Source organism: Grampus griseus (assembly GCF_964374135.1).
Source record: "Grampus griseus genome assembly, chromosome: 2".
Taxonomy (NCBI): domain Eukaryota; kingdom Metazoa; phylum Chordata; class Mammalia; order Artiodactyla; family Delphinidae; genus Grampus; species Grampus griseus.
The window spans coordinates 61,057,248-61,070,533 of NC_139018.1; the positions used below are offsets into that span (position 1 = coordinate 61,057,248).

Consider the following 13,286-nt stretch of genomic DNA (forward strand, 5'->3'; position numbering starts at 1 on the left):
GAGACAAAAGACCTGTATGCAGAAAATTATAAGACACTGATGAAAGAAATTAAAGATGATACAAACAGATGGAGAGATATACCATATTCTTGGATTGGAAGAATCAACATTGTGAAAATGACTCTACTACCCAAAGCATTCTACAGATTCAATACAATCCCTATCAAACTACCAATGAAATTTTTCACAGAACTAGAACAAAAAAATTCACAGTTTGTATGGAAACACAAAAGATCCTGAATACCCAAAGCAATCTTGAGAAAGAAAAACAGAGCTGGAGGAATCAGGCTCCTGGACTTCCGAGTACACTCCAAATCTACAATAATCAAGACAGTATGGTACTGGCACAAAAAGAGAAATATTGATTAATGGAACAGGATAGAAAGCCCAGAGATAAACCCAGGCATCTATGGTGAACTTATCTTTGATAAAGGAGGGAAAAATATACAATGGAGAAAAGACAGCCTCTTCAATAAGTGGTGCTGGGAAAGCTGGACAGCTACATGTTAAAGCATGAAATTAGAACACTCCCTAACACCATACACAGAAGTAAACTCAAAATGGATTAAAGACCTAAATGTAAGGCCAAACACTATAAAACTCTTGGAGGAAAACATAGGCAGAACACTCTATGACATAAATCACACCAAGATCCTTTTTGATCCACCTCCTAGAGAAATGGAAATTAAAACAAAAACAAACAAATGGGACTTAATTAAACTTAAAAGCTTTTGCACAGCAAAGGAAATCATAAACAAGATGAAAAGACAACCCTCAGAATGGGAGAAAATATTTGCAAACAAAGCAACTGACAAAGGATTAATCTCCAAAATATACAAGCAGCTCATGCAGCTCAATATCAAAAAACAAACAACCCAATCCAAACATGGGCAGCAGACCTAAATAGACATTTCTCCAAAGAAGATATATAGATTGCCAACAAACACATGAAAGGATGCTCAACATCACTAATCAGTAGAGAAATGCAACTCAAAACTACAATGAAGTATCACATCACACCAGTCAGAATGGCCATCATCAAAAAATCTACAAACAATAAATGCTGGAGAGGGTGTGGAGAAAAGGGAACCCTCTTGCGCTGTTGGTGGGAATGTAAATTGATACAGCCACTATGTTGAATAGTATGGAGGTTCCTTAAAAAACTAAAAATAGAACTGTAATACGACCCAGCAATCCCACTACTGGGCATATACCCTGAGAGAACCATAATGCAAAAAGAGTCATGTACCAAAATGCTCATTGCAGCTCTATTTACAATAGCCAGGACATGGAAGCAACCTAAGTGTCCAACAGATGAATGGATAAAGAAGATGTGGCACATATACAATGGAATATTACTTAGCCATAAAAAGAAAAGAAATTGATTTATTTGTAGTGAGGTGGATGGACCTAGAGTCTGTCATACAGAGTGAAGTAAGTCAGAAAGAGAAAAACAAACAATGTACGCTAACACATATATATGGAATCTAAAAAAAAAGAAAATGGTTATGAAGAACCTAGGGGCAGGATGGGAATAAAGACGCAGACCTACTAGAGAATGGACTTGAGGACACAGGGAAGGGGAAGGGTAAGCTGGGACAAAGTGAGAGAGTGGCATGGACATATATACACTACCAAACGTAAAATAGATAGCTAGTGGGAAGCAGCCACATAGCACAGGGAGATCAGCTCAGTGCTTTGTGACCACCTAGAGGGGTGGGATAGGGAGGGTAAGAGGGAGGGAGATGCAAGAGGGAGGAGATATGGGGATATATGTATATGTATAGCTGATTCACTTTGTTATAAAGTAGAAACTAACACATCATTGTAAAGCAATTATACTCGAATAAAGATGTTTTTAAAAATAATTAATTAATTTTAAAAAAGAAAAAGATATGAAAAAGACTTCTTTACACAAACTATGAAACATTACTGACCAAAAGGAATGAAGACCTAAAGAAACAGAATGTACCGTATGCATACATGAAAAGACTAAAAATTGTTAGGATGTCAATTTCCCCCTACTGCTCTATAAATTCATTGCAACCCCAATCAAAATACAAAGGAATTGCCACAGAAGTTGACCTGCTGATTCTGTTCGGTTAAACCGTATGAAATTTTGAAATTTTACTATTTTGATATATAAAGAAGTCAATTTTCATATAATTTAACCCAACTCAATGTGTTTGGAAATGCAAAAAAGCCGAGGAATGCTCTGACAATTTTGACAGATCAAAAGAACTGTTCTACTGGATTTCAAGACTTATTATGAAACTATAGTATTTAAGGCAGCATAGTATTGGTGCAAAGATAGATTTTTTTTAAGACCCGCAAAATAGAAAAAGAGACTGAGAAATAGATCCACCCATACATGGATCTTCATTTCCTACAAAGCTAACACTGCAAAGTGATGGTAAAGGCACAGGGTTTTTATTAAATGTTGCTTGGAAAATTGAACATGCATGCAGAAAAAGTGAAATTTGTTTCCCTACTTCACATCATATACAAAAATTGATTCTAGGTGCACTGTAAATCTAACTTTAAAAGCAAAACAATAAACCTTCTAGAAGATCAGACAGGAGAATTCTACATGACACAAAAGTAGGAAAAACTTACTTATAGTACAAAAAAAGCACTAACCTTAAAGAAAAACGTTACTAAATCAGACTATGTTTCATTTTAAAACTTTGTTTACCAAAAGACAATTATTTAAGGAGTGCAGTGACAATCTGGAGGAGGAAAAAAATGTGCTGTAAATATAACCAACAAAGGGCCCATATCAAGAATATGTAATAGTTCATACAAATCAATAAGAAAAAAGACCAACAACCCAAAAGTCATCAATGACAAAAAAGAAAATCCAAATGGTTAAGAAAATTTTGAAAATGAATAATCATGTTGGTAATGAAGAAAATGAAAATTCAAACTAAATGAGATAATACTACACACCCACTAGGATGGCTACAACTTGAAAGTTATAATAGTACCCAGTACTGGTGTGGAGCCTGCATATACTGCTGGTAGTACAACCAGTTTGTAAAATTAGTTTGGCCCTACAGCTGAACAATTGCATACCCTATGTACCATATGTTCTACTCTTACTTGTGCATCCAACATAAATGAGTATATGTGTGTCATGTACAAGAAAGTTGAAGGAAACAGTATTTGTGATCATCAAAAATTAGAAACACTCAACTGTCCATCAACAGTAGGATGGATAAGTAAACTGCAATATATTCATGTAACTGAATACTATACAAAAATTAAAAGGAGAAAACTACAGCCACATGCAATAGTATATAATATTCAATGAAATAAGTTAGAATTGAAAGAAAACTACCTTATGATTCTCTTTATATAAAGTTCAAAAAAAACAGGCAAAACTAAACCAAGAATGTTTAGGGACACATACTTATGTGTTGAAACTATAAAGAAATACAAGTCAGGACAGTGGTTACCTTCTCAGGAAGGCAAAGGCACAAGAGGGTGCTAGTAAAGTTGTTTCTTGACCTGGTAATGGTTACACGAGCATTTACATTGTGATAAGTCATTAAGCTGTATGTTTGTACTTTGTATACTTTTTTTGGATGCTTGCTGTATTTTTCTATAAAAATGTTAATGTTAAACAAAAACTGTGAGTGAAGAGATGAATAGGTATGGCTACATACACATTTTAAGCCTCTTCAAAACAAAACTTAGATGAAAAGAAAAGCAACAAAATGGAAACTGTATTATGCACAATAAGGTTGGAAGAGCAAAGTTTAATATCCCAGTTACAATAAGATAGCACAGAAATCTATATGAACAGTTCTCTGTACTGAATGAATACAAAGTATATGAAAAGGAATCCAAAGAAACAAAATATAGGTCAATACTTCAAAAACTGATAATGTAACTAGTATTCAGGAAATGCAAATGAAACAATTCTAAATTATCATTTCATGCCATTTAAGTTAAACTACCCACTACTCTTAGGGTATAGGTAAAGATTTTCCTTCACTAGTAGCACTAAAAATCGATTCACTACTTTTAAAGGGCTGTCTGATGTATTTCAAGAAATTTTCTTTCCTGAGAATGTATTTCAAAAAAAAAAACATTCAAAAACCATATCTAAAATAATTCTCACCTTGCTTGAGAATTTTGGGGATCTATATTTAACAAGGTTGTAAAATCCTCTTCAGCTGCAATCCAGTTTTCATTTTCATAGTAGAACATCCCACGTTTAAATAATGCATCTGTTCTTCTGGGATCATAAAAGATACACTACACGGGGGTGTGGAGGGGAGGCACAAAAACATATCACATAATGAAAAAAAAAAACAAGAAAAGTATATAATCCTATAGCAAATTAAATGGACTAAAACCATGTTTTTAACTTCAGATTACATAAAAACAAACTACTTTTAAGATGCCAGAACTTTCAGATTTGCATTTGAAGACCATGCCTTTAGGAAGTCCATTTGTCATCAAATTCTAGAAAGTGGAGGTTTTATTAAAAAAAAACAAAAACAAAACCCAGCACATACAAGAAGCCAAGGTTTCTGCCCACTAAAATTTTTATTAATAAAACCTCATAAGTAATTGTTCAGCTAGAGTAGGGTTATATTGGATCTATCATAGCATTTTATTCCAATTAAAGACAATATATATTAGATCACATCAAGGCCGATTCAATGAAATTAAATATGGATTAATTTAGTCCCTAAAATGGTGAAAAGAAATGAATTGGTATTGGCATGGTTCATTCATTTCACATTGACATACAAGGCAACAGAGTAACGAGACTAAATCATTGTAAACTCAGTTGTGAAGTTCCTTGCCTATTGATAGTGGGGAGAAAAATGAAGCACAAAGATTATGAAGTATTTTTAAAACAGGGAAAAAAGAAACTCTAAAGATTCTGAAGTTTGTTTGACCTCAAGTTGCTGCATTAGTCAATCTTTAAACTATTGGTGCTACTAGATAAAGGAAATGATCAGAAAAGATATTTTAATAATTTTAATATCTTCAAAAGAGATTTGTGGTAACTTCTAGACAAGAAGTTACCAAAACTTATAATATTCTCTTGAAGCAAAAGTCAAGTATGTGGCTAACCATCACAGATTAAGAAACAGGGCAGTTGGGAACATGAAAAGCTAAATTATTTCAATAACATCTAAGTTCTCAATTGTACTAAGAACTAATAATTTAAAGTCAGGAGTTCATGGTTACAATTCTGCCGCAATCAGTGGAATAGCTGCCTGATTCTAGCCTCAAAATACAGTTCAGCTAAAATTCACTTCCTCAAGGGAATTCTCTGATATCCCCCAACCAAACATAAATTGCCTCCCATAATCTTTATTTCCATCATAGCATTCATCACAATTTGTAATTATATATTAGTGTATTTATTTCTTTAATATCTGTCCTTTAAATTATAGGCTCCATGTAAGCATGAAACATGTCTGTTTTATTCACCAAGATTTATCCACTACATTACACTACACAGTGCCTTAGCCAATAAATATTTGTGAGTAAATGAATGAATGAATGAATGAGCCAGTGAGCACAGCTTTCTTTTAAAGCAGATAGGTTTGCTGCAGAAGAGAATCAGCTACGTCTCAAGAGTTAAGAAGCAGAAAATGATTTTCTCCATTGTTTGAAAGAAAGAAGCAATCTTCAAAGGTTTCTTTATTCACTGCTTCATAGTCCAAGAGAAGAGAGCTGGAAAAGTCAAGTCCCCCTCAAAGTTGCCTCTTGCCTCAATGCTCCCACACCTGAATCAGACGTAAATCCATCCATTCAAAAAAATCGACATACTGTTAATATCAATCCCAGTAACGAACGTTCTAGGGCCTAATCTAAAATAAACTAATTTTGATTATATAACATATGAAAGAATTTCAACAATTTGCTGTAATATTAGGATGAGAATATCATGCTCTAAAATATATAAATGGCAGAATTATATGTGATACAGCTTACTTTAGTAAAGTCATCAATGGCCAGTACTTTGTTTTCTATTTCGTACATCTCACCCCTCCTGAAATATATATCAGCATCCATGGGCTTGCACTTAATTGCTTGAGTATAATTTACAATTGCCAAAGTACTGTCTTTTTTTCCTCTGAAAATTTCTGCCCTTGAAATATATGCCTCTAAAGAAAATTAAAAAGGTAAAATTTAGTGTTACAGTCCTAAATTTTTAAAGACGAATCCTTCACCCTCCAAAAATGTAGTCTTAGAATAATGTATCTCTATTATACTTTCTTTGCCATTTAACTTAAGATTTGTTTTTTATTTCAACAATGCAAAATTTGTTCTCAAAGCCTGGATAAATGTTTATGGGTAAAAGTGTTTTCAATTTCAATATGAAATAACAAAAATTAACTTTTCTTTTTTGTATATCTGAAATGTTTCATAATCCTTTAACGTTCATAGTAAAAAGTTATATTTTGATTGTACAAAATCTTATGGACTTTTAGCAGAGATCAGCATAGATTTAAAAAAAACACTTATTAAGCTCATGTTATATTCTAGGGGTATGTTGTGGGTGCTGGAGATACAAAGATGAATATGACATTTTCTCATTCCCCAAAAGTTCCATGTCTAGTCATTCAAGTTGGTTAGAGAATGGTACGTAAACACAAACGTAAATGTGAAGTCTTAAGAACGTTACAACTCTAATTCAGACTAAATTTGTAAATCATTTCTATAACTAAAAATTGTAAGTTCATATTCTTCTTACGGGATGAGCAGTAAGGAACCAATTTATTGTAATGTATACCAAGGACATTAACATTTCAAACCATGATAAGTATTTTTAAAACAATAGGATCACAAACAGTCCTAAATATATGCTATTGAGAGTAAATTTAACTTGGGAAGTCACAACGATTTGTGGAGATGTATATGTCTTGAATTATGTATCTTTATACCACTAAATGACCAAAGCTTAGGTAAAGATCTAAGTAATATAACTGCACAGACAACCCACCTGCATTATTTTTATTATATTTATTTATATAATTCAAGTCATCCAAAGCTTCATTAATTCTGCCTTGGAAAAGATAAATGAAATGTCGGTGCCAATAGGCATTGAGAAACAATGGCTCCAAGAGTATAGCCTAGAAAATAAATGTATAAATTCAATTTAAATTGATTTAGGGGAAGATATCCCATCAAGTAAATTTTCAAACATTATTGATCCCAATGGCTTTGTATGTGTATAGTATAAAATGATGCCTCCCAATCTGACAGACAAAATCAAGTGTTTTTAATGTTAATTATTTGAAAATGCCAATAATCATAATTTCACAATCCCACGTGTATAATACAAATATTCATTGTTCAAAATTCTAGTAAAAGTTAATATATAGTTATAAGCAAGGATAAATTGTTAATATTATTATTTTGATTAAATAAAAACTCACTTCCTGTAGATCATTCATGGCACTCTGGAGCTTTCCCAGTTTCCTATAAAGAGCTCCACGCCTACAATATAAAAATGCAGGATATTTCTTCTTACTATTTATTTCTTCAGTCAAGATCTCCACTTCGGATTCATAATGTCTAATGACCGCTGGAGGAAGACGAGACTCCAAAGAATCACTCAATTCTATTTCTGGTGTTTTTTTCACTCTTTCAGACGAGTCTTCATGAACAGATATTTTAACAACTTTCTCTCTTGGGGTTGTCTTCTTTTGTTTAGGCTTAGAGAACATGTCAAGAGCCCATGTTTGAGGACCACTATTTTCTGGAATTCTTCCTTTACTCTGGGCAAATTTGTCAAAATTTAAACACAAAGGTACACTGGGACACCGTAATAGACGTTCATATAGTGGAACTTTGAGCAAAAATTTCTTCTGTCCAGGAAGGATTCCGTGAGACTCTGATCTAGTATTCAAAAGAGTGATTTTTAAATTACAGAAATATAATTTTTATAATGAATAAATCAACTCAGCCACAGACAAAATTACTATTTCTCTGTCATCAAAATAAAATTACATGGTACTTTGATGCAAACCAAGTCCTCCTGTTCATTCATTGAGATCATATGAAGAATCTCTGTGAGTTTATAAAAGCAGAAGACTGTTATTAAAGATGCAGCCTTTGTAGAGAACTGAAATAAAGGGTCAGTGCTCCCTTCAGGCTTAATTTACACCCCTACCACCAACCGGAGGAAATACAATGGAGAATTGAGGAGTTAAAACTTGATGTGAGAAAAGAAATGACATCTAAATGGTTCGCAAGGACATGAACTTGAGGAAGAAGGAAAGATCTGCCTCCACAACAGGCTAACAAAAAAACATCCCAGACTTCATCCCAAACTTAGTAGGCTATCAAATTAGATGACATGTAATAAGCTTTCAAATGGTATGTTTCTTCTAGGATTATCCTCCTCAAACTCTCCATTTCCCACATAGTTTTCATTCAGTAGCATTTATGCATGCCGGTGCAGTACTAGGGAAGAAAAAAAAAATCACACCCCATCATTTCATTAATATTTACCGAGTGTGTACTATGAGAAAGACCCGTGCTAAAAGTAGGAGAATAAGAGTGAGAAAAATCAGTACCCTTTCCTTTCCTTACTCTGTGACACTCCCCACTCTTCTCTACACTCTAGTGCAAGCCACCATCATCTCTTCTGTCTAGAGTACAATAACTTCTTAGTTCCCTGCTTCTCCTCGTGGTCTCATCCATTCTCCACATGGCAGCTAGCATGTTTTTTTTTTTTAAACAAATGTAAATCAGATCATGTCACTCCCTCCAAGAGTTTTCTCTAGTACCTAGAATACAAATCAAAATTTTCACCATAGTCTACAAGACTCTACATGATAAGACCCCAGCAAATGTCTCTAATAACACTACTTTCTCACCTCCCACTGTTCCAGGCACAGAGCAAGCCTCAAGGGTATTGCATTTTCCAGTCCTTCTGAGTGGCTGACTCCTTCTCAATTACTATTTCTGGTCAAATGCCACCTTAGGAAGACCATCTGTGCCAAATAGGTTTTGTTTCTACCTGCACATTTATCTCTATCCTTCTCTACCTTGCTCTTTGCCCTGGAGTACTAGTCCGTACAGACTACAGACATAGGATCCCTTAATATCTTCTCATCAAATATGTCCAATTAGGAGCCCTGAAAAGGGAAAGAGTGAAGTCAAAGTATTTATTCCTCTGGTCCCCTCCTGAAGGGTTGCCTCACACGGGCCATGATCTTTGTCCAAAGTTCACTATTTATTTCAAGGAAATCCTTTCCTTACAATTTCTTTCTTCCAGGTTCTAGTAATCACTCCCTCTTTTTGTCCTCTCATACTTAGGGGTAGAGATTGGCTCTATTATTTCTAGTCCCAGGATACTACTCTATCATTTGTGGTTTCCCTATGCCCTGACATCTTTGTAAATTGCCCTTGTTATACCCCCCTAGAATTATTCTAAATTGAGAATGCTGTTTACTCCTGGGACCCTGACTGATAAATTAATTGGTACCAGAGATGGGCCCAGGAAATACACACACAAAAGGATCCTTCAATGACTGAATTAGAAAATTAAGGCCCAAACCATAATACATTTCTTAAACTATAACAATTGTTGATTAAACAGACCTTTTAAGAATTTTTGGAGGCTTGGATAACTCATCATACACAAGTGTAAGTTTACTGAGTCTTAATCCTTTCTTCAGTTTCATCTTCTTTTTCTTGGGATAAACAACGTTAGTAATGCCAGCTTGTCTAGATGCTTCAATGAGAGAGGGAGACAGGCCTCTCGAACTGTATCTGCCCTGCATGTTGTCTAAAATAGTATCTGTATTGTCTTTCACAGGGACGGGTTCCTCAGTTTCATTTTGCTCAGCCATCCAGTGCTCCAACTCCTTTGTTTTCTGAAACGTCACCTCTTTCATATTGCTTTGCATGTCATCCTTAATCTCTAATGGAGTTATGGTCTCCTTCTTCAACTCAACTGCAGATTTTACTCTCTTATTTATAAGGAGACAAAGAAACAGAAAAAATCAATTTAGGTGCTGTACATTTAAAATTAATTCAGTTACAATTGCTATTAATGTAATTTGGTCACTATTGAAAAATTTAAAATCATCTGTTCTTGATGTTTTTCAAAAGTGAGCTTATAAGTTAACAGTGGGTTAGTTAAAGCAAAGTGCAATAATTTGGTCACATGACATTGCATTAGCTACATAAAAGTAACACTATAAAGTAGATATGAATTAATTGTGATTTTATATATTCTTAATTAAAAATGAATGCTCTTTACATATCCAAATAAAATGCGTGCTCTACTTTTAGTTTAATGCAAAAACAAGTGGTAGAATGGGCAAAAATTATTAAAATGCCTTACCTTATAAAATCAATTTGTGGGACTTCCCTGGTGGCACAATGGTTAAGAATCCGCCTGCCAATGCAGGGGACATGGCTTAGAGCCCTGGTCTGGGAAGATCCCACATGCTGCGGCGCAACTAAGCCCGTGCGCCACAACTACTGAGCCTGTGCTCTAGAGCCCACGAGCCACAACTACTGAAGCCTGTGTGCCTAGAGCCCATGCTCCACAACAAGAGAAGCCACCGCAATAACAAGCCCGTGCACCACAACGAAGAGTAGCCCCTGCTCACTGCAACTAGAGAAAGCCTGCACACAGCAATGAAGACCCAATGCAGCCAAAAATAAATAAATAAATAAAATCAATTTGTAAATCTATTTTCAAAAGCACCTTAACAATATTGAATTTCTATACATACTATTCAATTATTTTCAATTCAATACTTACAGGCTTAAATAACAGAATTTCAGCCTAATATTCATTTTATCTAATCATTAGAGAACCAACTTTATTTTTAATAATAATATTAATATAATACATTAATAAATAATTTACAAGAATTATGCATTAGTAACTTGAAACTCTAACAACACTCATTACTAATAAAAGAGATAGCAGTTCCAATCCTTTGATACAGCATTTCTTGCCTTTTGAGCTACCGTCACTAAATTAACTGCATTTAACTTTCCTAGTAAATAATAATTCGTTACAGAAATATTTTTCGTTATAGTGAATATAGGCCCAAATTCCAAATATAACAATTCCATACAAGCTGGTTATATACTTTAAGATGTACTAAAGTGCAATAGGGATATTGACCCTCTCTGTGACTTACTATATATACTTCCCCCATCTCAAGAAATTGTATTCAACTCAATATGTAATTAGAATAGAGAATAGAGAAATACAGACTATAGAATATATGTATGTATATGTATATATCAAGAAAAATAAACACATATGTATGTACCAAGAAAAAGTAGAACAGCCTGAAAAAAAGTAGAATGTAAGATTTTCATATTCCCCACTTGCTGACTAGCTATGAATTATGCAGCTCTGTAGAACACTTAAAAAGGAATTACTGACAGAATCTATAACTATAAAGCAGAACTACCAGGTAGGTTTGGGTTTTTTGTTTGTTCTCCAGCTTCACTGAGATATTATTGACATATAACATATATAAACTCAAGGTATGCTGTGTAATGATATGATAAACATATATACTGTGAAATGATTACCACGATAAGGTTAGTTAACACCCCAATCCCCTCATATAATTACCATTGTTTTTGTGTGGTGATAACATTTAAGATCTACTCTTTTAACAACTTTCAAGTATATAATATAGTATTGTTAATTATAGTCACCATGCTGTACCTTAGAGCCCCAGAATTTATCTCATAAATGAAGGTTTACACCCATTGACAAACATCTCCCCATTCCTCTTCTCCTGCCCCAGCCCTTGCAACCACAAGTCTACTCTATGTTTCTATAAGTTATGCTTTTTAGATTCCACATATAAGAACAGTATTTATCATTATACTTTTTATTATGTAAGTTTCAGGTGTACAACACTCTCATTCAACATCTGTATATACTACAAAGTGACCACCCCCAAAGTCTACCATCCATCACCATTAAACTGACCCCCTTCACCCCTTTTCCTCACCCTGCAAGCCCCCTTCTCCTCTGGTAACAACAATCTGTTCTCTGTATCTATGAGTTTCTTTTGGTTTTGATTTGTTTATTTATTTATTTTGGTTTTGTTTCATTTTAAATTCCACACATTAGTGAAATCATATGACATTTGTCTTTTTCCTTCTGACTTATTTCACTTAGAATAATACCCTCAAAGTCCATCTATGTTGTCACAAGTGACAAGATTTCATTCTTTTTATGGATGAGTAGTAGTCCATTGTGTGTGTGCACGTATATGTATAAGACACACACACACACACAAACATACCACTATGTATGTGTGTGTGTGTATATATATATATATATATATATATATATGCGCCACATCTTCTTTATTCATTCATCCATGGATGCACACTTAGGTTGTTTCCATATTTCAGCAATTATAAATAATGTTGCAATGAACATAGGAGTGCATATATCTTTTCCAATTATTGTTTTCATATTCTTTGGATAAACACCCAGAAGTGGAATACCCGGATCACATGATAATTCTATTCTTAATTTTTTGAGGAACCTCCATACTGTTTTCCATAGTGGCTGCACCAATTTACAATCTCACTAACAGTGTAAGAAGGTTCCCTTTTCTCCACATCCTCTCCAATACTTGTTATTTCTTGCCTTCTGGATAATAGCCATTCTAACAGGTGTGAGGTAATAGCTCACTGGTTTTGATTTGCATTTCCCTAATAATTAGTGATGTTGAACATCTTTTCATGTGCCTGTTGGGCTACCTGTATATCTTCTTTGGAAAAATGTCTATTAAGATCCTCTGCCCAGGGCTCCCCTGGTGGCGCAGTGGTTGAGAGTCTGCCTGATGATGCAGGGGACACGGGCTCATGTCCCGGTCTGGGAAGATCTCACATGTCGTGGAGCGGCTAGGCCCGTGAGCCATGGCCGCTGAGCCTGCGCGTCTGGAGCCTGTGCTCCACAATGGGAGAGGCCAGAACAGTGAGAGGCCCGTGTACCGCCAAAAAAAAAAAACAAAAACAAAAACAAAACAGACACAGAGACCAATGGAACAGAATCAGAATCTCAGAAATTATCCCATGCATATATAGTCAACTAATATTTGACAAGGGAGCCAACAATACTCAATGGTGAAAGTATAGGTTCTTCAATAAACTGTCCTGGGAAAATTGAATATTCACATGCTAAAGAATGAAATTGGACTCCTATCTTACACTACACACAAAAATTAACTCAAAATGAATTAAAAACTTAAATGTAAGACCTGAAACTGTAAAACTAGAAGAAACCACAGGGAAAAGTTCCT

At 34.5% G+C, this 13,286-nt stretch overlaps 1 protein-coding gene across 1 annotated transcript in view; it reads right to left on the minus strand.

Annotated features, from left to right (window-relative positions):
- Positions 1-13,286, minus strand: part of TTC6 (tetratricopeptide repeat domain 6) — a gene marked incomplete at both ends in the record, with an annotated part of 196,312 nt that overhangs the window by 53,339 nt on the left and 129,687 nt on the right. The window contains 5 exons of the mRNA XM_082649376.1: positions 4,127-4,263; positions 5,965-6,137; positions 6,977-7,106; positions 7,413-7,875; positions 9,586-9,956. Of these exons, the coding sequence (XP_082505502.1) occupies positions 4,127-4,263; positions 5,965-6,137; positions 6,977-7,106; positions 7,413-7,875; positions 9,586-9,956 (1,274 nt within the window). The remainder of the gene's footprint in view (positions 1-4,126; positions 4,264-5,964; positions 6,138-6,976; positions 7,107-7,412; positions 7,876-9,585; positions 9,957-13,286) is intronic.